The sequence below is a fragment of the Mugil cephalus genome, chromosome 21, assembly GCF_022458985.1.
Source record: "Mugil cephalus isolate CIBA_MC_2020 chromosome 21, CIBA_Mcephalus_1.1, whole genome shotgun sequence".
In the NCBI taxonomy this organism is placed as follows: Eukaryota; Metazoa; Chordata; class Actinopteri; order Mugiliformes; family Mugilidae; genus Mugil; species Mugil cephalus.
Genome location: NC_061790.1, coordinates 4,498,241 through 4,524,171, shown reverse-complemented (window position 1 = coordinate 4,524,171; position 25,931 = coordinate 4,498,241). Strand labels below are relative to the sequence as shown.

The 25,931-nt window shown below is 40.6% G+C and overlaps 1 protein-coding gene across 8 annotated transcripts in view; it reads left to right on the top strand.

The window, feature by feature from the left end:
* lama2 (laminin, alpha 2) overlaps positions 1-25,931 on the top strand; it is a 213,214-nt gene that overhangs the window by 170,309 nt on the left and 16,974 nt on the right. For 4 of the 8 annotated variants that reach the window (XM_047573377.1, XM_047573379.1, XM_047573378.1 and 1 more), the window contains 16 exons: positions 1,726-1,828; positions 3,537-3,653; positions 6,126-6,308; positions 6,694-6,699; positions 7,674-7,828; positions 9,548-9,691; positions 12,514-12,647; positions 13,495-13,654; positions 13,732-13,856; positions 14,775-14,937; positions 16,296-16,440; positions 16,551-16,689; positions 16,921-16,932; positions 17,559-17,679; positions 20,058-20,213; positions 21,592-21,645. In XM_047573377.1, coding sequence (XP_047429333.1) covers positions 1,726-1,828; positions 3,537-3,653; positions 6,126-6,308; positions 6,694-6,699; positions 7,674-7,828; positions 9,548-9,691; positions 12,514-12,647; positions 13,495-13,654; positions 13,732-13,856; positions 14,775-14,937; positions 16,296-16,440; positions 16,551-16,689; positions 16,921-16,932; positions 17,559-17,679; positions 20,058-20,213; positions 21,592-21,645 — 1,917 coding nt within the window. The remainder of the gene's footprint in view (positions 1-1,725; positions 1,829-3,536; positions 3,654-6,125; positions 6,309-6,693; positions 6,700-7,673; positions 7,829-9,547; positions 9,692-12,513; positions 12,648-13,494; positions 13,655-13,731; positions 13,857-14,774; positions 14,938-16,295; positions 16,441-16,550; positions 16,690-16,920; positions 16,933-17,558; positions 17,680-20,057; positions 20,214-21,591; positions 21,646-25,931) is intronic. The other 4 variants (XM_047573380.1, XM_047573381.1, XM_047573375.1 and 1 more) reach the window with 3 other exon arrangements.

Here is a 25,931-nt window from a genome sequence, read left to right as displayed (position 1 = left end):
ACGTGTGTGCGCATGCTCCACAACAGCTGCGCTAGTGTATGACCCCGCAACAAAAACATCCAAAGCCGGTCACAAAAGAAGTTAACAGAGCCAGTAGAAGAACCACCTGAAGGATATATATGACGTAATAAGTCAGAAAGGGGGCCGCATTAACCCACTAAAAAGACACATATCGCCACCTAGTGCGGAGGAGGAGGACATATCCCATCAGTTATTGGATTTTCTCTGTTTTATGTAAACTGGGACAAGGGCCGCATTCAGAAAGTCGAATTTCGTGCATAGCTCGATTAAGGAAGGTGGAGATAGAGGAGGAGGAGGGGATGGAAAGGGAGGGGCACACTTCTATTAACCTGCAGTAGAGAAGAAATAAGAGGATAGGTGCTTGGTGCGAAAGATGACTTACATGCCTTTATTCCCTAACTTATCAAGAATATCCTCTGTTGTAGAAGTCTTCAACAGGGGGTCTGTGAACTTTAGGTCTACCGCGAAATGGTAATAATAATGTATTTTTATAAACAGAACTAGGCTGAGTTTAATATAGAGCACATGTAATAGGTAGAGGGTCCCTGCTTAAAACGTTGAAGTTGGCCGGAAAAACGTTGAAGACCCCTGCTCTATTTCACAATCGTGTTGATGTAGTCACACGTGACATTCGAGCGCCATGGAGTTAAATTTGTTCACAATAAAATGGCTCTGACCGGTGTTATGAGTCTCTGGTTGCACACGTAGGTATTTTTTTCTCCCTCTCTTGTCTGAAACCGGCCCCAGAACAAAATCCAAATGGAATATTCTGATAAGAGTCCAGCCACGCTAATACTCACCACAAAAAGATGAAATGCGCATCCATTTACAATATATGTAATCCACCTCATATCCAGGTACTCTATACATACACCACGGATACCATGCACAAGCACTTCAGCTTTCCAGATTATGAAAGTGTACTCTCAGCACAAAAAAAAAAAAAGAAGCTGGTGTGCTTGTGTGTTTGTGTTTGAGCCTTGCGTGCAGTAACACTAATGTAAGCTTGTGCACTCCATTAGTCACGGCTGGGAGATCAAAGCTCTTCTCCGTCCCCTCTTCCTCCCTCTTTTTACCCCTCTATTTCTTTCATTATCATGACTACACACACCTGAAATTGTCCTTTTCATTCTCCGAACCTTGTTGTACTTATTTATTTATTTTTTTCACCGTATTTATTTTTGTCCTCCGCACTTCTTCATATTTCCGCGTGTTACATTTTGCCTTTTTACCTCGTCTTTGCTTATTTATTCCGGGATCGTTTATTTGACTCTCCCTCCATTTTAGTTTTAATTTCCTGTGAGGCAATTTGTCCTTTTTTTTCTCTCTCTCTCTCTCTCTCTCTCTCTCTCTGCCATTATTTCACCCTTTTTCCTTTTGATTCGTCTGCCTCATTTGCATCCTTTTTTTGCCTTGAGTCCTCCTTATTTTTTCGTTTCCTTTAGCGTGTAAGCGGTGGAACGCTACAAAGACAGAAAAAGAGGTTGAAGGTGGAGAAAGGATTTGGGCAGTAGTTAAGTCAGTCGAAAACCCCTTTCTTGGAGAATCATTTAGCAATGCAAAGTAGCTTCTGTATCCTTTGATCCTAAGGAAAGGTGCTTCTGTGTGCATGTTACTGCACCTTTTTATGTAATTCTTGTGCGGGATCCAAAATATTCACAAAGTCTTTTATTAAGTCTCAGATGTTCTTTTTGTTTTTTTTAGGCTTTAGGTCCATCGGTCCCAGTAAAGGAAGAAGCTCAAGATGCACTCAAGAAGAGTCACATACTGCTGAATAAAGCTAAACAACTTCAAAATGATGTCAAAGGTACAGTTCATATATATATATATATATATATATATATATATATATATATATATTTCTTTTTTTAAACTCCTAAGACCCTGCGTCCTCATATGGGGACATTAAGTTTTATGTTCGTGGCAGCTTATTCTTATTCTGCTTCATTTAAACCTGTTGTCCATAAGTGCACACGTTAGTCTGCCATCTAGTGGTAGCAAACAGTCAACACACACTAGTCAGCTAAGGGCATCATAGCTGGTTGATTAATTCTGCAGCCAATCATGGGACAAAAGTAGACAAGGTACAAAACCTTATCAAATATTACAATTGAAACTCATTTATGAATCTTACTAACTTTTCTAGTTTGATATGATGCATTCATTTTACAAATTATATCAGTATTAACGAGCTACAACGTCACTAAATATCAAGTACTCGTTTGAGGACATTGGGATTTCATTGTTGTTGCAATGTTCAGGATTTGAAATAAATAGTTTTATAATTTGCAACACACTAGTGACTTTCTTGTAATGTACATTGAAATAAGCAATGTGTCCACATGTGAGGACATTGTTCAAAAATGATGCTTGGTTTGGTTTTTATACTTCTTAGGTCCTACTAAACCCAAATACCTTGGAGAAATTAAAAATGCCAAACTATACCAAACTAAAGCTCAGGTCTCAGGAGGTTAATGCGAGATGAAATGTAAACAGTTGTTTGGTTCTATTTGATTCTAGATGCAGATGCAGTTTATCTGCTATCAGTTACCGTTTCTGCCATATTTTGAAATCATTCTGATTAGAAATGAACTCTTTATATTCCCCAAAGTCAGGATACAACCTTGGATGTGAGTGCTTCTAAGCCTCAGTGGAGTTTTTTTTTCCCAACCACCAGTCAATAGTTTATTGGCATCACTTTTTACCCAACATGAAGCAAGCTGAAAAAGTACACACTGATCAGACCACTGACAGGAGAAGTGAATACACATGACCATATTGTGACAACCCAGTGTTCTGCTGGGAAACTTTTGGACCTGCCATTCATTCATGTGGATGTTACTTAGAACTTAGACCAGATCAGGCACCCCCACCCCATAGCAATGACACTACTTTTTGGCAGCAGTGGTTTAAGAACAACTCCAAAAAACATGAAGAACTCCACAAGGTGTCGACCTGGCCTCCAAATTCACTAGATCCCAAACTGATCAAGTATCTGTGGGATGATCCACAGAGGCCCCTCCCTTCAACCCATAGGACCTAAAGCCCCCCACTAAAAACATTCTCTTGTCCCTTGTCCATTCTTTGATGAGCCACAACTAAAGGAGGCCTGCACGTTATTAGGAAGGTGATCATAATGTAGTGCATGTTAACCCAATCAAATAGATGCAGTCACATTGAGTGTTTTACATATTAGAGATTAGACCTGAACGTGTTATCAAAGGTTTACGCCACCTCTCTCAGTCTGATTAAATCTGTCTTCCGTTCAGGCCGGTCTGTCCAGACTGAGGTCTTCTGATTATAGGCTCTTTGCTACTTCAGATAGTAGCAGAATGCTAAACGCCGTGACTGTCACTCCTCATTCAGCTCTCAGTCTTAGTCTCAGTCACTTAGGGAGGTGAGGGAAGTGATTTCATTAGCAGGCGGCCTTGGCTTCAAATCAAACAGCCATCATCATTTACCTTGTGTGTTTTTTTTGTTTTGTTTTTTGTGTGAATGTGTGTGTGTGTGTACAGAGAACGCAGACAGTGTGGCCGGGCTGAAGGGCAGAGTTAAAGCAGCGAGAGACAAAACCAAAGACATGCTCAAAGCTGTCAATGGAACCATGGAAACGCTCAACGCCATCCCCAACGGTACGTCTGCACAAATACACCACATCTGTTTGTGTGTGTGTGTGTGTGTGTGTGTGTGCGCGCACGCTTGGGAGAGAGATAAAGGGAGATTGGATCGATATCAGCGTGCGGATAGAGGTCAGCTGCCCTGGCAAACTTAACTTGACACAATCATGTCAGTACTCGCTGATACACTCCCTGAAATGCAGCACAACGATAGTAAGGTCGCAGATCTGAAGTAACGCACACGGTTGTGTTTGGAGAAAACTGTTATAGGTTGCTTCTAAATGGATGACACCCAAAGGTTAACACAATAAGCTAAAAATACGGTCTAAATCTTTTAAAAGTTTTAAGTAATCCAATATTTATACCATCTCATGGGGGGTCAGATTGTTAGTCACGGTTTAAATGTGTGTTTATGAGTTCACAGAATCATTCTTACCCAAGAAAATATACTTATAAACTGACCTAAACCATCAGTTGTGTCAAAACAAGTAAAATCAGTGATTCCCAATCTGTGGGGCGCGGCCCCCTGGTAGGCAGCGAAGGTATTGCAAGCGGGCCGCCAAGCAATTTCCAAAATAGTATGGTTTTTTGTGTGTGTGCATGTCTATTTACACAGAATAATGTTTTAAATGTTAAAACTCAGTTACATTTGAAAGGATGTTAAAAATGTTCAAATATGCTTTTCATTATTTTATTTTGCTTTTCCTTCAAGTATTAGACATGTGACATGCAAATGAGAGACAGGGACCTCATTGCACTTGACTTGTTTACATTTATATATAGTATAAAGATGGATGGCTGGCTAGGAACAGGGGGAATTAAAAGGAAAGATAGTTCAGTTCAGTCCTTTATGTTCAGTCTTCAGTAAAAAGAACACATTATATGGCCTCCATATTTGTGGGGTCGGAGGTGGGCCGTGGAAATTTTTGAGACTAAGTAAGGTTCCAGAAAATTTTGATTAGGTATTGTACAGTCCATTGTACCTTCTTTATTTATTACACAGTTTAGAGTCATGAATATTTAGAAATAATGTGCTACAAAGCTGCAGAAACAAAATCCAATATTAATTCCCAACAATACCAGAATCCATTCATACATACTTGTCTCCAAGTACAAAGTCTCCCACACTGTAGCTGTAATAGGCGGCTTATGCTTCTGCACCAGACCCTGTGTAGACCCCAATGTTGTAGCTTGACGTGCACCTCCCCAGAAATGTAACTACGCATTGCAGCGACACAGACAGCAAGAGCTATGATTGGTCTGCTTGTTAGTGACATGTTTCTGCTGTAGTGTCTCCGGCTGCTTCTCCATCTCTGCAATTTTCGAATCGATTGTTTTGGGTCTCAGTGTTGTGATCGATAAAGATGGAACACATCGAGGAAAGGTTAAGTGAAGAGGCTGGGAGATACAAATGTTTGTACGACTCGTCTTCGGCAAGATTTCTGGAAAAGTTTAATTTGTCAAAAGCGAAGCAGTAAAAAAAAGGCACAGGATCGACTGGGTGGTTGGGTGGCGTTTTTGCAGAGTGAGCCAGATTGATGCGCACACTTCATGGCCAGTACGTCACTGTGACGTCACATCGTTAGCTGGAGGCAAAACAGAGGGAAGGTTGAGACGAACCATGTCAGCATCAACCGTGAAAATGACGTCTTGTTGTATTTGCCAAAATGAAAAACACTTACTTGAAGTTTTAACATATACCAGCCACTGCCAGTTGTAGATGACTTTGGTTTGACTTTGGCGATTAAAAGGAAGGATTACAGTGAGACAATCAACAATGTGCACACTTCATGTCAGATCAGATTAATACGTAATGCATCATCAGTTTCAGCCCGGATAACATTATGGCTTAGACTAAATTGTGACTGAAATTACTTTAAGTTAATAATTATTTGGGGGATTCTTGTCTACGGATAAATGCTAAGGCTAACCGCTAGCTAACCCAATGTTAGTTGTGTTTTTCAGGGGTGTCCAAACAGAAGTTGCATTTACTACGTTTCCCTCCACAGTGGTTCCACTTACTTCTTCTTCTTTGTTGGAGAGGCTTCACTTGATGCAGACAGACCAAACTTTGTCCCCTTTGGTCAAATTGTCTATCTAGTGAGTGAGAGTGTAGGGGTCGGTGAATACATCAGTCAGAGTCGTTTTAAAATAGAACTCGTGGTTTTTGCGGAGTGACCGTATGAGTAAATTTAAATATAAATATGGGCTTCCTTCATTCGTTCCAGCCAAAATAGTCTGTAAAAATATGCTAACCGCTGTTTACAATCTATAGTGTTTGACATGTTTTGCCTCCAGTTAAGCCCCGCCCCTCAAAAAACGTCACACTGTTTACAAACTGTGAAGGGTCACTCAATGCATTTCTTAAAATAAACTTTAACAGCCATCAACTACACCCAAACAAATCTTAAAAATGCATTGCTTGATAACAAGATGTAGTGTATGTAATTTATATGTTTTTTTTTACATTTTTTGTGTTATTGACAGATACAGCAGTTAAGCTTGAGGCCACCAAGGCAGTAGCGGCGGAAGCTAACGCCACAGCCATAGACGTCCTGGAGCGCCTCGGAGATCTGAACCTGCGACTCGGTGGCCTACAGCGCAACTACAGCGAACTGGAGGACACGGTCAACGCAGCCAATCAGATGATCCAGGATCCGGAGAAAAACAGTAAAGTGCTTTACTATTAGCTAGCTACAATAGTAGCAGTAGTAGTGAAGGAAAAGCAGAAGGACGTCTCTTGTTCTTTGTTTTTCCTTTGCACATTTAACATGAGTATAGACTCTCTTTTGTATTGGTATTAATAAGTAGCAACTAATTTTTTTTTTAGCAATCAATAATTAAATTCAATAATTTTCCCCTTTTACAAAATACTTTAATTTTAACGAATAAAGAAATAACAAAATCTTGAAACTGATCAAGTGAAAGATTTCCAATATGCCTGCTTTATCTCAACTTTTTTTTTTTACTTTTTTTTTTTTTTTTAGATAACTGGTAAATTCAACTGAAATTTGATATTTTTTTCTCTCTGTCTCTCCCTTTTCAATCCCCACAGCCATCAGTATGTATATTTCACTTACCTTAATATAAACACTTATCATGCATGTGGTGCACCAATACCAAATTGCACCAAATCATAACCTTATCTCTTTTGGCGGCGCATATTGCTGGATAATGCAATGACATATGAAGTGTAGTAATAATAATAAAAATGTACCTGGACATCTTAAAATGCTGCATCGCCAACAGATTTGAAACTTGGGCTTGGCTTTCTGATTGGTCTGCTTATCACTGCTGATTTAGTTAGTATTGAAACGGGCAGTTGTGGTTGATACAGTTGGCAAGTTTGGGTGGAAGAAAGGAAATAGTCAGGATGACATTTTTTTATAGGTTGACAATGTTAGTATGTTACCTGGAGAGTGGACATTAGTGTGGGGTTTCAGTATTTCTCTGTGGGAATGCTGTTTTTTGACAAAAGTAACATAGGAAGTATGGACTTGACGAATGCCCTCTGATTGGTAATCAGCAGACCAATCAAAAAGCCCAACAAAGAGTCAGTTGGTGTAAATGTGGTGTAGAAGTGTAAACCGAATTCAACATCAGTATTGGAGCACCACCCATTAATTTCATGGCCATCTTTAACAGCCATCACGTAAGCTACAGCTGCTTCTAATAATGCCTCCGCATGAGCATGGGAGCTCTGCACATCGCAAGGCGTAGAACCTCCATTTAATTTCTTTCTTTTATCTCATTCCCGTCTCAAGCTTACACAACAAACTGTATGAAAGTAAATAATGATGTACAAACCGTTCTCTTTGAGCGCCGAGCTACGCTAATTGTTTGGCTCTCTCTAGCTTCTTCCATTCTTCTCGCCTACATACTTCTCCTCCTTCAGCGGTTTCCTCTGCTGCCATTATGATCCATTCTCTCCTGCAAGCTCTCCGCTTTCTCTTTCAGCCATGATATGCTGTATAGTCTTATGATTACAAGTACTGCGCTGTATCCCTATTGTACTTGATCTCTCTCCACCCTCAGTCCACGCTGCAGGAGCCAAAGTGAAGGACTTGGAGGACGAGGCCGACAGGCTGTTGGAGAAGCTGCAGCCCATCAAGATGCTGCAGGACAATCTGAGGCGCAACATCTCGCAAATCAAGGAACTGATCAACCAGGCCAGGAAGCAAGCTAATTCAGTAGGTTACACACACTGCCGGTCCAATCAAGTGACAAGTTTAAGTGTGTGATGACTTGTGTCTGCAGCAGTTTTACAGTAATTTAAATTAAAAAGTTAAAGCGCATCAGAAAATGTACCTTTTCTCACAAAGTTTATTGCAAAAAGTTAAGTTTATTAGTGAACTTTATTTTGGGGTGTCAGCTGGCCCTTTTTTGTGGCAACATCATGTCAGATTTCTTTTTTTCTGCTTTGGCACAGATGTTCACTTGGACTCAAGGCTGCACCGTGTGGCTTTAGAAAAACACATTTCTGACCACCATTCATCAAATCATCCTCAAATTATGACAAGATTTTGCTGGAATGTTAAAAAGGATAAAATGATGAATCGATGTTCTGATCTGATGTCCAAAAAAATAATGTCAGCTTCACTTTGGCATCAGAATGTTCTGCAAAAATACTTTCATTAAATTTCTAATCAGAGCCGGCTGTAGGAATAGACCAGGGGTCTTCATCGTTCGTTTTTCAGGCCAAGGAGGAAGTAGGGACCCCCTACCTACTATATGTGTTCTATATGAAACTAGTGCTATTTATAAATATACATTATTATTATCATTTTGCATTCAATATTAAATTATTCAAATAATATGCAGGTTCAGATGTTATTTTTTTTATTTCACACATGTCCAGCAGTAAGGTGGCTGTGCACCTGCCATAAACAACAGGCTCTCGGCTAATTGCAGACAACCTGACAGAGTCAGTGTGTAATATGCGGCCTCGTGATTGGCTCAGCAGCGATGGGGGCGGGGCCTACTGTGTACAAGCGCTCTGTGTGGAACTGTTGAGGTGGCTCCTTTATGGCTGAATGAGTGATATGCTGACTAAAAGATGACATCTTTATCCCTTTACTATGCTGGATTCATGCTAATGTGTGTTTAAATTAATTTAAAATTGTGGGGAATAAAAAAATGCATATAAAAAATGTTTAATCAACTAAAGATTTTGCAGTAACTCCGTGGACGCCCCCTACGGGTTGCAGACCTGCTCTTGAAGACCTATGGTCTGTTCCACAGGTCTGCGACCCCTAGGGGGACATTTTTTTATTTCACCCTACAAATTTAAATTTCTTTAAATACCCATTAACCTAAATCCAACATATTTTCCATATTTCCGTAAAGGGATAAGAGCTTAATATTGAATGCACAATGATAATAATACTGTATATTTATAAATAGCACTAGGCCAAGTTTAATATAGAACACATATAGTAGGTAGGGGGTCCCTACTTAACATCTCCATCAGTTTGGGGGCCCTTGAACTTAAAAACGTTGTAAGATCCCTGAAATAGACAATATATGCGGTTGCCCAGGGTGCCACCTACTGGAGAGTCCTCCAAAAAAATGACTAAATTAATTAAATTAATTAAAGCAATAATTTTCTGCCCCGTTGTTTCTCATTATTTGATTATTTGGTTTTATAGCACTTCTTCCTTTGTGACGCCAACAACAATCCTAGGGCGACATAATGTCTAGATCCTGTTTTCACTTCATATATTATGAGTCTGGACGGACAAAATTGGAAACTTTATCAAAAGCAATGACGCTGTGTTACTCTGCACGTTCCAGAGTATAAGCAAAATCTAAATTAAAGCACAAGACAGTGATAACAGACGAATTATCACATGGAAACTCTAAATTTCTCTCTTCTTTTTTTTTTTTTTGTTGTTTTTTCCTGTTTCCAGATCAAAGTATCGGTGTCCTCGGGTGGCGACTGTCTCCGTAGTTACCGCCCGGACATCAGAAAGGGGAGGTACAACACCATCATCCTTCACGTTAAAACCACCACCCCCGATAACCTGCTCTTCTACCTGGGATCAGCCAAATTCGTGAGTGAGCACTTTTGCAGATTTAGTGTATACGCTCTCTTGGCTCTTTATGAATTAAAACATTCAGTACAGTAGTTTATATGTTTGGCAAAAAAATATCAAACGCGATTGGTGTATTTGGACGTCATAAATCCGAAAAACCCTGATTACGCCCCAACCATAACCGTGATTTATGACGTCGGCGGACGGCTGAAGGTGATTTAACAGTCATTAAATCTGTTGGGGTGACGAAAATGTTACATAGTAATGCATTCATCATATTTAATGGAATGTTGGGGTGCTGTATTATATACACCGGGTGTGTGTGTGTTTATCATACTTGGAAAAAATGCATTCAAAACTGCACACACACACAAACTACACACACTCCCGGAGTGGTTTGTCTAATAGGAGAATAATTAATACATCTTGACACATACTCACCAGCAGCACCCCCATAAAACAGAGCCCACCGCTGCTTTAAGGTACCACTGATAATCCCAAAGTGTGCGCGCGTTGATGAGTGCGTGTGCATCTTAACAAGCAGCAGCAATTAACAACAAGTTTATGTTGCTATCAGCTCCGGCCTGATTTCCCCCGAGAAATCTGTGTTCTGCTTCATCTGACTGGGAAGTCTTGAAGGCACGTGTGTGTGTGTGTGTGTGCAAAGTGTTTTAGTGTGTGATATCCTTTAATAGTGTAGAATTCATAATGAATAGCAATTGTGTGTGTGTGTGTGTGTGTGTGTGTGTGTGTGTGTGTGTGTGTGTGTGTGTGCACCGCTTGCATTTCACTAATAGTGTGTAATGCTAGTTGAATAATAACGATGCTGCCCTGTGATCTGCACTAATGAATAATCACCATTACCCTGGAGAGACCGGGAAGATAAGTGTGTGCACTTATGTGTGCGCGCATGTGTGTGTGTGTGTGTGTGACGTGCGTCCTCAAATGTGACTCTCTAATAATCTCTAATTGTGCATAATACTATATGAATAATAATGCCGTGTATGTACTTGGGAGACAGCACCCAGATGAGAGCATATGCTCAGAATTCACTTATTAAATTCTTTTGGCTCATACATAAGTAATAAGATCATTAATCAAAATACAGCAAAGATCCCGTGAAACACGGCGAACGGAGACAGATGGAGGAAACTTCAGCCTTTATACCCTCAGAATAGACCAGAGCTGGGAACGGAGTCGCTTCCCCTCCGTTCATTCGCACATTCGTTCATATGATATATACTCCATACAGTGTTCTGTAGGAAGTAATAAATTGGGATTTCGGACTCTTATTAATCATCATCTTGCATCGTTGCCAGCGGTGTTACATAACCCCTGCGTTGTGTCATCTCAGGAGCAAAAGCACGGCAAATCTTCAGTGCAGATTTTTCTAGAGATGCACTAATATTTAAAGCATTTTAAAGTAGCGGGTGATGGAGTGAGCTTTGTGCATGTGCAAACTCTTAATTTCTTCTCTTTCTTTGCACTTTGCATGACTTAAACCTAGAGATGCTTCTTCACGTCCGATACTGCAAACTTCAGATTCTGCTGATACCAGTGCAACTATACTAAGCTGTTAATATTTGTCGAAACCCTCAAAATAACCACGCAGGGCTGACCTGATGACAGATGATGACAGACATCCTGTCTCGTGTGCGTTACCTGCAACGCACCTGATGCTCAAAGTTCAGCTGAGAACTTACAGGATGATTCAGGCAGATGATTTGTTATTTTTTCCATATCACGTATTTATGGCTAAAATCAGCTAAAACCAGCCCACCAGAGTGTTCAGTCTGGCCCGTGGGATGAATTTGCAAAGTGCGAAAATTATACATTATTTTATTTTTTTTAATAAAAGTAACTGCTATTTCTAATTTGTCCACTAAGAGTTGTGGGTATAAACCAGCACTGAGACCCACGAACATCATTCAGTTTGTAAGATACACACATTTGCCCATGTGTGTACACATTATATACACAAATATCTAAGCTGTGGCTTTTGTGCTTTTCTTGACTTTTTGAGCTGTAGCGCTTTTGAACAGTTTGCTCGAAAATATACATCACACAGCTTCAGTATTTATATTGTATGAATCTGTACAATCGTGTGAACATTTTAATGATGATGATGTCAAAATACTCAGTTTGCAGCGCACGCTATTAATATGGATTAAAAATGAATGATATTTAATCGTATTTCTTAGTAGAATAGGACATTAAGAATGTATTTCTACTTAGTTAGTGTAGTTTTCATTATTTATATGTTATTATGCTATTATGTTACTGGTTCGGCCGTAGAGAGTCTGGCCACATTGCTGGCCTTAACCAATGTTTTAACTTTTTAAAATTTTGATTTATCATTTCATTTTTCCATTATATATAAAGGGTGACTCCCATTTGTGTAACCCTAACTTTGACCTAATAATATTAAATGTTAGCATGTAAAATTTGTTAAATCACTATTTGAATAATTTCTCAAATTAATTAGCTTGAGCCCAACACCCGGAAAAAAGTTTAGGCTGTACAGGAACTGCACTAGAAGAAACTTGGGCAACATATAACGGATTTATTTTCCTGTATTCCTAAATTTAGTTTTCCACATAATATATTAATGTTGAAAATGTTCAAATGAACCGGACCCTAAAATAATCGTATATGATGCATCTTTGAAAAGGATTAACTAGCTTCTTATCTCCCAGTTACTGGCTAATTCAAGAGCTTCATGGTGAATCCAGTAAACCTGCCTTTGTCTCAACCCCTCGACGACTTGTCAGAAGCAGCGCTGTGCACAGACGCAGTCTAGAGAGAGTTCATTCACCGTGCGTCCTCTGTGTGTCCCTCAGGTTGACTTCTTGGCCTTGGAGATGCGTAAGGGGAAGGTGAATTTCCTTTGGGACGTGGGTTCAGGTGTGGGCAGGGTCGAATACCCCCACCACACCATCCACGACGGGAACTGGCACCGGATAGAGGCGTCTCGGTAAGATGCCCGCACCCACGCACACGCTTTGTTTCTCCGAGACGTATTCAAGCGCCAGTCGAGCACTGGTGTTGGTAACGGAGGATACTCACGGTACTTTTCACCTGCTGAGATCGATGATTATAAACTGAGCACACACCTTCACTTAATAATTGAATTCTGGGACTTATTAGTGAGACCGAGTGATATCACATATTTATAAAGTGACTGATATTCTCTTTCCCCCTCACTGTGACCTAGCCAACAACAGCAAACCGCCAGTAGCTGTAAAAAAAAAAATAAAAAATAATAATAAACAGCCACCACAGGACATCATCTCACTCATGCTACTGTGGAAAACATGTTGTTTCACATGGGAAATCAGGAGTTTGCAGCCTTATCAGCCTGTGGCACACTATTACATAGATATAGTGTAATCTAGCAGACCGGTTTCTTTCCTCTGTGAGAGCTGCAGGGGTGTTGTATACATAGCATCCAACACTAGGTCCATTCCCACAGAGGAGATGGCCCACCCGCGCCATGCATTTCCATCTGAGAGATTTCCCAAAGGTGTTTTCCAATTGGATCAAACAGACTATCAGTCTTAAGAAATGTTCCCTTACACGACGCAGAAACGCTCTTCCCGCTACGAAAACAAACTCCGAGGAGGGCGATTCATTTCAGCGTGCGGCTCTGAGGTTCCACCGCAACAAACGAGCGTTTCTATCATTCATCTTTAGCAGTTCATAAAGACTGATTCCAAGCGGCCCCAGAATCTGCAGACATAGTTCTGTGCTCCAGACAGAATGAAATCAGTCTCACCCTCCGCCTCCCCCTCCCTCTTTCTTCCTCTCTCTGATTTCTGCAGCAATGGGTTGAACGGCACCATATCAATATATCCTCTGGAAGGCTCTATGGCTGGTATGATGCCGACCCCGGCCAGTGCCAACTCGCCCACGGCCTTCACCATCTTGGACGTGGACCAGAACGCCTACCTGTTTGTGGGAGGAATATTCGGCACCGTCAAGGTATTTGTCTTTGTCTCTGTCCGAGGCGAAACACAGAACCCGTTGTTCTTATTTTTCCCTCTTTCTGTCTCTTTCAGAAAGCAGAAGCGGTAAAAGCATCAACATTCACAGGCTGCATGGGGGAGACTTTCTTGGACGGGAAACCCATTGGTCTGTGGAACTACAGAGAGAGACAAGGGGACTGTAAAGGATGTGTCGTCAGGTATACAAACATTATTCACTTTAGAACGAATATGCACATATTCACGGAAAAGTATTAGGGCCACCAAAGAGAAAAAAAAAATTAGAGGAGGTAAAAAAAAAATTTTCATCATGCACTTTGGGGAAAAAAGGTGAAATTTCGAGAAAAAAAGACGAAATTTCTCCGCATGCAGCCAGGTCTCCGCAAAACTTAAACATGACACAGCTCACGACACACTTCCTGTGGGTCCCAAACACAGCGCTCCTGAGCCTTGGAGTTTACATCCCAGCCTCAGTGGACAACGCAACAGTGTTGCTGACATGCCACAGTCCAATATAATATATCAGGGATATAACTGGAAAAATAACACAGTACAATTTTAAATTCTTAATATTAATTATATTAATTAAGCCCCAATACTCTTCTTCTGCGGAGTATTGGCGGTACTATACGCATACGGTACTGCCGGTGTAAAGGTCTGCTTTATGACAATATTTTTCTATTTTTCTTTCTAAAAAATTTGACTTTTTTCTCAAAATTTCCACTTTTTACTCAAAATTGTATTTCGACTTTTTTTTTCTGGAAATTTGGCCTTTTTTATCGAAATTTCAACTTTTTTCTCAAAGTGCATGATGAAAAGAGTCTGTTTTTTTTCTCTTTAGTGGCCCTAATAGTCTTCCATATATACTTGATATCATAAAGATAAAGAAACTCTTTTATACAAGCTATATTGTTGCTCTTATTTTATAAAAACACAGTTTCTGAACGAAATCTAGCTCTTTGTTCAGTCACTTTTTCCTTTTATCATTCTTGGGGCCACTTTGCCGTCTTCCCTACTTTGCATTTCAAGATTCGTGACCTTTCAAACTCCTTTAGCGGCTGAATGTGAAAGCAAAGCGGTGGTGTAGAATGTGCCGTTTTCTGTCTGTGCTCTTGCAGCCCCCAGCGTTCAGACATCGAGGGGACGGTCCAGCTGGACGGTGAAGGCTATGCTGCCGTGGGACGACCCACCAGGTGGAACCCCAACGTTTCCACCATCACCTTCCAGTTCCGCACCTTCTCCTCTGATGCTCTGCTCATGTATCTGGCTACTGAAGACATGGTGGGTGTTCAACAAAGAAGAAAGTATGAACTCCATGAATATTACCAATGGAAAGAGCAGAACTGATGCCAAGGCCAATCTACTTGTCATTTTCAAAGTACTCACTATATAGAATGAAATGTCTTACAACTTTTGCATAGTGACTGTTGAAATGGAGGGTGATATTGTTTAATATTTAGGTTTGTTATAGTTATTATTATTTTAGATTATTAGTATTTTGGTAGAGCTGTATCTAACGTGTGCTGCTATATTTAATTGCGATCAATTAAATATAGCAGCACACATTTCAACAACTGACTGGCTATGAACCTACCGTAACGTCATCCATAGCAATCCTGAAGAGCAGCTTAGAAGCTCAGTGTGGGTGGCTTGGGTCACCGCCATTTTGCCGCTGCAACTGCTGTCAAAGATGGGCTTCAAATGATTGGAAACATTTAGCATGAGTGGAGCTGAGGCAGCCATTTGCATACAGCTAGCAACCTGAGAAAGCTGTGATGAATGTGGAAATTAGCTAAAACATGTTTACGGTGCGTTTCATTTAAAAGGGCGTAAAACGAGATAGCCGTGTCCATGAAAGCTCTTACCTTATCCAAATATTTGGTGGAAACTCATTGTGTTTAATATTTACATTTTTTGAGTGCAGAGTGAAATTAAAGATTTTAAAAATTCTTGATATTAACCAATATTATTGCTGTAATGTTCAACTAAATTTAAGCTATATAAGCTACACAAATTGTAAATGGAACAGATAACTTGAACCAACTCATGGGTTTTAATTATTTGCAGTGATGAAATCTACAAGACTACACGAGGCAGAAATTTATAAAAAATATTCAAAAGTTTTAATTGTTTAATTTAAATGTAGAAAAAAAAAATGCACCTTTAATCAAAGTTTGTCACATTGGTGTTTCGCTCTGTTGTGGTTTTACCAGGCTATTGTTTTTAGCTGTTGTTAGCGAGACATGGGCTTGTAGTTCCATTGTAACACATGAAAAACTTGAATTACACTGTAACAGCATTTCAACATGTATATGTTGAAAAATACTGTCTGTACGACCCATTTAATTTGACAAAGATCAGAAGTGCTAATAAACGAGTTTCTAATTACTGTTTACACACGGGGCGGCCATCTTGGTAACTCAACTCGGGGGAAGTGAGGATTCTACGACTTTCGAGTTGGAACTCGTAAATTCCGACTTCTGAGTACATTCGCACTATTAGTTCGGCTATAAAGTGGGGATTTAAATTGGAGGAAGCCTCTAGTGGCCATTTGAGGAACTGCAATTTACTGGCACTTACCGCACTGGCCTCATGTTCGACCCTCACAGCAATTTCTCCACGTCTGTTTTTCTCCACAGAAAGACTTCATGTCCCTGGAGCTGTCGGGAGGTAAAGTGAAGGTGAACTTTGACCTCGGATCAGGAGTTGGCAGCGCCACGTCAGCCATCCGCCACAATGACGGACGCTGGAAATCCCTCACCATGTCGAGGAACAAGAAGCAAGGTATCCTGAGAGAAACGGGTGCCCGGCTTATGAACGAACGGAGCAGTGAAGTTAGAGGGGAAACATGCATGTACATGTTCTAATAAATCTCTCTTGAACTGTTTACAAAGCCACGGTGACCGTAGTGGACGTCGACAACAGCGCTGTAGATAAGATAGTGGCCACATCTCAGGGTTCAGCTACGGGTTTGAACCTCAAGGAAAAACAGAAGATCTATTTTGGAGGGCTGCCAACTATCGGAAACTACAGGTGTGTATCAAAAAGTGCACGTTTATGCAAACACATAGAAATTACTTTCATCTCAAACCTCTTTTAAAGTTGAATTTGTTTTCACAGTGTTATTTCCTCCTGTCATTGTCGATGAAGCACAATCAGACACCTCAAACGTGCCTGTTTTTAAAAGAACAATCCACAGTTTACACGATTTACGAGCTGAAAATGTGTGTGCTAATGCTTTCGTATCATGTTTTGTCTTGACAGCATGAAAGCCAGGTAAATAAAGTAAATGAATAAAAATAGACCGCAATCAAAATGTATATTAAAATGAAATAAATGATCTTTGCATGAGGCTAGCCATGCTGATGAATGCATCACAGCCCACGGTGAATGTTTATTAATTCTCTGCTGGCCAGTGAAGCTTCCTGATCCTCCACATAGCTGCTGGAAACCACTTTCTCTGTGCTTATTAATCAGAATTTGACGTTTGTTCAGCGACATTTAGGCTGAATTTCTCATGTGTATCCCGCTTTAGTGGAATAATCATATTCAAATTGTGTTTCATGGGCAGATCCAGAAATTTTGGAGCCTAACAAGTAAGAGTTTCGGCAATGCTACCCTCAGATGTCCAAATATCATCTGAGGGTAGACTTTATTTCCTTCTATCTGACTGACCAACCAGGACAATACGAAATTACTAAACAAATGTCAGCTTCTTACCAAGGACAAACGGCATATTCAGATTGTTGATATCTAGGCGTTACTCTGCTTCTGGACACTATTTATTTCACCGCTGCAACAATGCACTGCTAAGACACACTATAGTTTGTTTTAGTATGTTTTCAGTTATAAATATTCATGAATAAATTGTTTTTATTATTACTATTATTCCTTCTTTATAGATCTGAGGTCAATCTGAAGAGGTATTCAGGTTGTCTACGGGAGATTGAAATCTCCACAACTCCATATAATCTCCTCAGCAGCACCGATTACACTGGAGTCACGAAAGGGTGTTATGTCGAGGTAACTAGTGGCCTACTTTGTTGTACTCGATATTTACAGTGTGTAGAAGCTCAAACTTCATCATTGAAGTAAAAGTTTAAAATCTTTATTTACACTCATCAGCCACTTTATTAGGTACACCTTGCTAGTAAAAGGTTGGACCCCCTTTTGCCTTCAGAACTGCCTTAATTCTTGGTGTCATACTTTCAAAGAGGTTGGAAACATTCCTCAGAGGTTTTGGTCCATATTGACAAGACAGCATCACACAGTTGCTGCAGATTTGTTGGCTGCACATCTATCATGACAATCTCTCGTTCCACCACATCCCAACGGTGATGGTCTGTTGGACTGAGATCTGGTGACTGTGGAGGCCATTGGAGTACAGTGAACCCATTGTCATGTTCCAGAAACCAGTTTGAGATGATATGAGCTTTGTGACATGGTGCATTATCCTGCTGGGAGTAGCTATGCTCAGTTTGTACTAAAGGGCCCAAAGTGTGCCAAGAAAATATCCCCCACACCATTACACCACCACCACCAGCCTGAACCGTTGATACAAGGCAGGATGGATCCATGCTTTCATGTTGTTTACACCATCCGAATGTCGCAGCTGAAAACGAGACTCGTTAGGGCCAGGCAACGTTTTTCCAGTCCTCTATTGTCCAGTTTTGGGAGCCTGTGCAAACTTAAGTCTCATTTTCCTGTTCTTAGCTGACAGGAGTGGCACCCAGTGTGGTCTTCTACTGCTGTAGCCCATATTCTCCAAGGTTGGACGTGTTGTGCGTTCAGAGATGGTATTCTGTATTCCATCCTTGTAACGAGTGGTTATTTGAGTTACTGTTGCCTTTCCATCATCTCAAACCAGTTCATCCGCACAACTGCTGCTCACTGGATACTTTCTTATTTTCGGACCATTTTCTGTAACCCCTAAAGGTGGTTGTGCGTGAAAATCCCAGTAGATCAGTAGTTTCTGAAATACTCAGACCAACAACCATACTACGTTCAAAGTCACTTAAATCCCCTTTCTCCCCCATTCTGATGCTCGGTTTGAACTTCAGCAAGTTGTCTTGATCACCTCTACATGCCTAAATGCATTGAATTGCAGCCATGTGATTGGCTTATTTGCTATTTGTGTTAACAAGCAATTGGACAGGTGTACCTAATAAAGTGGCAAGTGAGTGTATCTGTGTGCAACGTTTGCAAATAACCAAGTGTGTGAATAGAAGGTATGTGAGTTAACATTACATACATTAAATATCACTTTTGAAAAGGCCTTGACATGTATTCACCGTGTTGATCCATTCCCGACCATACGTCCTCTACACTCGAGTGTCTGGCTTTTATTCTTATTTGCCATTCCCTTGGGGGTGCTTTTTGCATAGCTTCATTCAGGAAAGTGGTTTTCTACAACAGAAAGGACGAAAGGTCAAAAAAGACAAAGACCGGCTTGAGCTGTCTTTAACATTTTCACACTTCTCCCCCACACACACAATAATACGCGTTAATCAATACTGTCCTAATTCATACATATTATTCATTTGCTGTTTGTGAGTGTGGCATTGGTGGGCGGCAACACACACACACACATGCGCTTGTATTGAATTCACGCGTTGCCATACAAGGCATTTATTCTGATTTCTATACACATGTACCATTCATGCATAGACAAAAAAAAAAGCAGCCGTGCTCATGGTGAGTGTATAAACTGTGTGAGAGATTGTAAAGGTCCAGGGTGGAGTGCTGCTCAATAGAAAGACCTTCACTCCACAGCTCCACACTTCACTGTACTGATGTGTTATTTTTTATTGTCAGGACATCAGTTTAATCCGTTGCTTTTTTTTTTTTTTTGGGATCTGACTACCTGGCAAGATCTCATGTCAAAAATGGAAAGAATTTAAAGTGAAGATTAGGTTTAAAGTTAACAAAGTTAGGTAGAAGATCTTACAATCTGAGTTTAAGCTTCTGTGTCAGTTTGATGGCGAAGCCTGACTTTGACCCCGAGGAAACATCGAGGAAAGATTAACTGAGGAGACTGGAAGATACAAACATTTGTATGGCTCGAAAGTTTCAGTCGCCAGTGTTGAAAGTGAAGCAGGAAGTTGAAAAGTTGAAAAGACACAACGCCGACTAGTATTTGGGTGGTAATTTTACAGATACTATATATGTATTTCTGGTAGAATACCTTCAAAGAAGTAGACATCGACATTGCATAACATACCTTAAGAATTGTTCTCTTTTAGTGAGTAAACCTTGGCTAAATTCTATGAAAGTCACATAGTTTTGATCAGCCAAACTTACTCATTCTTTCCCAACCTTTACTTTTAAAGCTTCTTTGTTATACTTCTCCACCTTGTAACTAAACAACTCATCTGCTCTTCCCGCCTCGCTTCACCTCACAGAACCTGTACTCGGTCAGCTTCTCTAAACCAGGCTACATGGAGCTGAGCGGACTGGTGCTGTCGGTCGGCACTGAGATCAGCTTGTCGTTCAACACCCTGGCGGACACTGGGACCATCCTGCTCGCAGTGGGCGGAGCTTCACCCATCAACCCTAAGGTTTTTTTTTTTTTTTTGATTTTATGGATTCAAACTCAGAGACACATCAGTGCAGTAGTTGTTGACGCTAAAGTTCAAAGCGGGTTTTGATTAAATAGCATATGAATATGTATAAATAGCAAGACAAGTTATTTATGCAACTGTACCTGTACCAATTTATATATATATTTTTTTTTTGTTCAAATAGTTCAGAATAGCTCAGAAAATGATTAACCACTAAAGAGTTTACACCAAAATAGACCTAGAACTGACTATAAAAGGTAATTAATCCTTCCATTATTTTCAGAGTAGTAAGTTCATTCTTTTTCTAACCTACCATTAAATAATCATTCCTACATTGCCTTTTTCCACTTTTCATTCAAACATTTTCTCATAAGACATATTTATTCATCTCTGAATGAAGAACCCATTTCAAACATGAACTTTTACCTAATCAAACTGTTCATGACAAAAGGTTGGTGCAGTTTTCTGTTGTTAATTAACGCAGGTAGAGTTTGATTTAACTTCAGTGGTTTGTTGTAACGGAAAATCATTCATTCCACTAAGAGAATAACATTAATGGAATTGTACGTTGTTTCAATTTAAAGATCCTTATATCGTATTATTTTCTCCTTGCAGTAACATGGTGCATTGTTGGATTTTAGGAAGTATGAAAAAAAAACAATACACCAATCAGCCACAACATTATTTTGCGATTGGAAATTGTTTTTCTCCGGCATGTATACGCTTAATTGGACTTTTAACTGGATAAGAAGAAGAAGAAAGTAAACCGAGCCGGTAGAAGAACCACCTGAGGGATAGCGCCATCTTATCTGCACCAGAGATAGCACACACATTACGTACGAGATTTAAAAAGCAGAACTATTTCCCATCTGGTTGTTGTTTGAAGTGCCGGTCTGATGCACGAACAACTCTTGTTTATTATACGACTTAATAGGTGAACCAGAAAGAGAGCCGTATTAACCTGCTGGAAAGACACATATCGCCACCTAGTGTGAAGGAGGAGGACATGCTCAATTAAGCTGTGCATGTAAACGCACTGATTGTGTCACCGGACACCACAGGACACCCTCACAAGGTCTATGTTCATTCTTCGATGAGTCACAACAATTTTCGAGACACAAGGGAGACCTAGACAATATTAGAAGGTGGTCATAATGTTATGCCTGATTGGTGTAGTTCATGCGATTATGTCTGGAATGCTACTTTAGTCTTTACAGATTACACACTGTGTCACTTTATTTTTTTTTCTCCTTCATAGCCAGTTTAACAGTTACGTATCTGTCTCTTTAAAAGCAAATAAAAAAACAAAGTAAGGGAACGTGAAAGTAAAAAAGTTAAGCACCCTCACACTTTTCTGAAACTCTTTCCACCACAGGCCCGCAGCGCCAACCTCTTGAACTCAAAGAGGAGGAGACGCCAGTCGGGGGAGGTGAGTTCAACTCAAGCTAATGTGCACCCAAACGCTGACCCCCCCTTTCTCCCTAAGTGAATGACGGTTACATAAGTGCATATTAATGAGATTTGCATTTCGTTGGCAACTCGGCTAATTGGATTGTGTTTCATCCAGAAACTCCCTCGCAGTGTTTCCCATAGACAGGTGCTCGGACACACATTCGCTTTAGTAGCTGTCCATTCAGTGCGGCGGCGGCGGCCTTAGCTTTTAGCTGACTATGCTAACGCGCGCATACAAGCGCGCTAGCACCTTTACTCTAAGTGAATTAAGTTTTCCATGAGTGCATATTAATGAGATTTCACTCCGTCGGCGACTACGCTGATTAGATTGTCTCTCGGCTCAAAACCCAGACGCAAATAGACACAACATGCGACACACTTATACTGCAACTCTGTGTCTCTCTTAAAAACAACATAAGCTTCCCACGTTTGGATGTGAGGACGTTTCTCACGTGAATGCAGAATTGAGAGGGTGTCCATGTTTGTGGGAGTGTGCGAGGCAGCGAGGGGACAGAGGGTTACCTCTAGCTTATCCATCATCACTGCTTGTTGGGCGCATAAATCTATTTTTACTAACTACGCTGGCAGGCAGGCTGTGTGTGTGTGTGTGTGTGATCGTGTGTGTGTGTGTGGAGTAAGGTTAAGCGAGGTTAAAAACACCATCAACTCAACTTGGCCCTGACTAATGGCTGTTTCAGAGAGGCGGAAGGAGAGAGAAGAGGATGGGAGACAAAGGGATGGAGGGATAGAGGTGGGAGATTTAGAGGTGAAAGCAAGGATAGAGGAGAAAGAGCTGAAAGGGAAACCGGAGGAGATGAGCGGAGGATAACGGGGGAGAAAGGGGAACAATGGAGAAACTGGAGGAGTGGGAGCGAGGGGATGAACGCAGAGGGCAGGTGGAATTTAAGAGCGTAGCTTGCAGCAGAATAAGAGAAGCTCTGTAACGGTATATGTTGAAAAGACGGAGAAGGAGAGACATAGGTCAGAGAATAAATATTTGCCTTGGCCATTAATTGCACGTTGTGTATGTTCAGCTTCACCACACGGCATTTAGTGTCACAGAAAGATGATGAGTGAAGTGGAGGAACATCCAACACGCCTGGATACAACAACTTGTTATGAAGACTGAGCTCTCTTGAACGATACGACCTCTGGGTTTTTTCTGTTCACATAGAAATTGGGATTGTTCAGAAATCTACGTCTGTGTTTCATAGTGATGATTTCCTTTCCAATCCCATAAAATTCAGGGTGCGATCCGATCCTTTGTGTAAATACACACTACCGCGTCTGGTAAACCCAGAAAAAGTAGTGTATTTTAAATCTTAGCTTCATGAAGAACACAAGACATCAGAGTAATTTATTTATTTATTGTAAACTCAGACGTATGACATATATATGATGTCGTGAGGCTACTGAAGAAATTACAATCGACCTGGCAGCATTTAAATCAGCCCCACCTCTACAGATTATCACATTAATGCTAGATTTCAGGACTTCATTCGTCTCGATGGTTGAATGGGTCCAAATCCGTCCAAACTTTGAAATCTGAAAAAGTAAACGCTCCAGAGATGCTGAATAAGTATTATCACAGGACTTCTGTGTTGCAAGAAACACGGTAGGTACTTTGCAATGTAATTTCAGACATGGCTGTTTAATGTTAAATAAACTTAAATGCTATATGCAAAAATGTACACAAATTCCGTAAGACGTAGAAGTAAATATTTATCGAAGAGATTCAGGGACTAAACTCACGCAGCTCGAGACTGAGAAACTTTTTGAGTTACGATCTTTACAGTTACTGTCTGCGATTGTTTCTTACAGCCTGACTGGAGCATTTATTTTCAGCGCCATCCCATAATAGAATTTGACTTGCTCAAATGACCTGCAGTTTGATCATGGTTGTGCATGACCACACTTTTCCACAGCTAACGTACACAGTACATAGTAACTGGTTATCTCCTCGATTATTATTATATTGAGTGAAAATACTATTTGGTTATAAATATTAACCAAAGTTTCCAAGATGTGACCAAGCAGTAGTTACATTCTAGAGACAAGAACCTATCAACAGGTCAGACATCACAAACGTGGCTGCAGACTGAAACCAGCTCCTCTCAAAAGTTTACTGGCAAGAGCAGCTTCAACTCATAGACACTTGTTTAGATTTGGAGAGAATATATTGATCCACAAGGGAAACTGACTGCTCAAAGTAGCTTAGTTGCACATAAAAAACACCCTTGAGAATTTAAAAGATAAAAATCAAATAAAATGTAAGTAAAAATCTAAAAATGAACTAAAGCACAAGAAATAGAGACAGAAGTAAATGTACATAGGAAGGATTAATAAGGTGCAATAACGCGTAGTCGAGATATCACGATGCAAAACACATTCATGATTAAAATATCAGATTATATTCAGTAGGTTGTTGGTGCTCCACAGTGAGCAACAACACAATTAACCCAAATTAGCACGAACACTTCGACAGCAGAAGAGTGAATTGTTTCTACGTTCCTTTGCTGCTGCATTTAAAGGTCATTGACGCATGTCTCCACGTGCGTCCGCATGACGCCCTGTGTACATTTTTGTGCGAGCCACTGCGTTTGTCTGCCTTTGTCTGTCTGTGTGACACGTGTCTGTACACCTGTGTGTGTGTGTGTGTGTATGTGTTTTGTGTCTGTGTATGAGCGCGAGGCGGCGCGAGCCATGTTGTAGCTACATCTCAGTTCAATTTGTCCCCCGACCTCAAATTGAAATTCCATTTTCAGGTGGTAAATTGTCTCCCACTTCGCCCTCTGGCACACAGTGAATTAAAATTCAAATTAGCCTGACCCTGCACCACTGCTCTCTAACACCTCTCTGTCTGTTTCGCTCTCTCCCCGTCTCTATCTGGCTCGTTTTTTTACTCCCTGCCCTCTCATCTCTTCCCCCTATTATCCTCTCCTCTCTGTTCCTCTCATCTCTTGTTATCCTTTCCTCCCTGCTCCCCGTCCTCTTCGCTCCTCTTCTACCTGTCTCTCCTCCCCCCCCGACTCATCTCCCCTTTCCCCTTTCGCCTTTTCTCTGCTCCTCTAATCCACTCTATCTTCCCTCCTGTTTGCCTTTTCTCCTCTCTGTACTTCTTATCTATCTGCTTTTCTTGTGTCCTTTCTTTACCCTTTTTCTCTCCTCATCCTGACGATCGTTTGTACAGTCGTGATGGAGTTTAATCCGAACATTTTCACCGTGTGATACCGAAGCAGCGGCTTTGGAAAAGCTTTTGATGCTGGAACAGATTGGTTATGCTGATCCCTGTTTCAGACAAAATGACGCAAGTAGCTGATACACACAACTACCATTTAAATTTCACCTGGCTGTTAATCAGCCGGGGCATTCGTCCTCTCTTTATGTTAAAGTTTTAGACCAACCTATTTTTCTCAGAGCCCCCCTCCTACTTGTATCTAACATTTTATATTAATTACTATTATTGTTATTACTATTATTATTATATTATTATTACTATTTTTAACTCCTTTGTTTGTAGTTAGGACACATTCTTGTCGACAACAGTGACTTTGATGCCGCCTTAGATGATGCCTTCGGGAAAACTCTGAAATTCTATATTCCAACTCGGAAATTTCAGACTTCCGACATCATAGCGTTCACGTTACAGGTTAACTCGTTATATTATATTCGTATATTGTCACCGTTTGCTGAACATTAAAATATGTGCAGCAGTTATTTTTAACAGTAATTTCTGAGTTTGACAACTCAAACAAAATTTTTCCCAAGTTGTCTTGAATGCACCATCAGCTGGGTCAACTGTGCTTCCCAAGACCCACCCCCACCCTACTTCTGATTTGCTGATGATGTTAGTTTAGAGGGGGAAAGTTAACTCTTGTTCCTTTGGTAAATGAACTCAATCGACTGCTCGAACTGACAATATCAAATTTTTATTTATTTTTTTCTAAGTGTGTGATCTCTGGCGCCCCCCTTGGTGGGACGCGGAACCACCGGTTTAGACCATGGATCTTCTATAGGGGGTCCGCGACTCCTAGGGGGTACACAGAGGTACTGCAGGGGGCCGAGTTTGAGATAGTAGAAATAGTAAAAAAAAAAAAGTTGGCCGGGGGTCCCTATTTCATCTCTCCAACAGTTTGGGGTCCGTGGGCTGAAGAAAGCTGAAGACGTCTGCTTTACACTCTTCTGCTCAGGGTTGACTTTTACATTTTAAAGATGACTGAATAACTGTTTTTTTGTGAAATCACTGCCACCAAGGTCACGAAT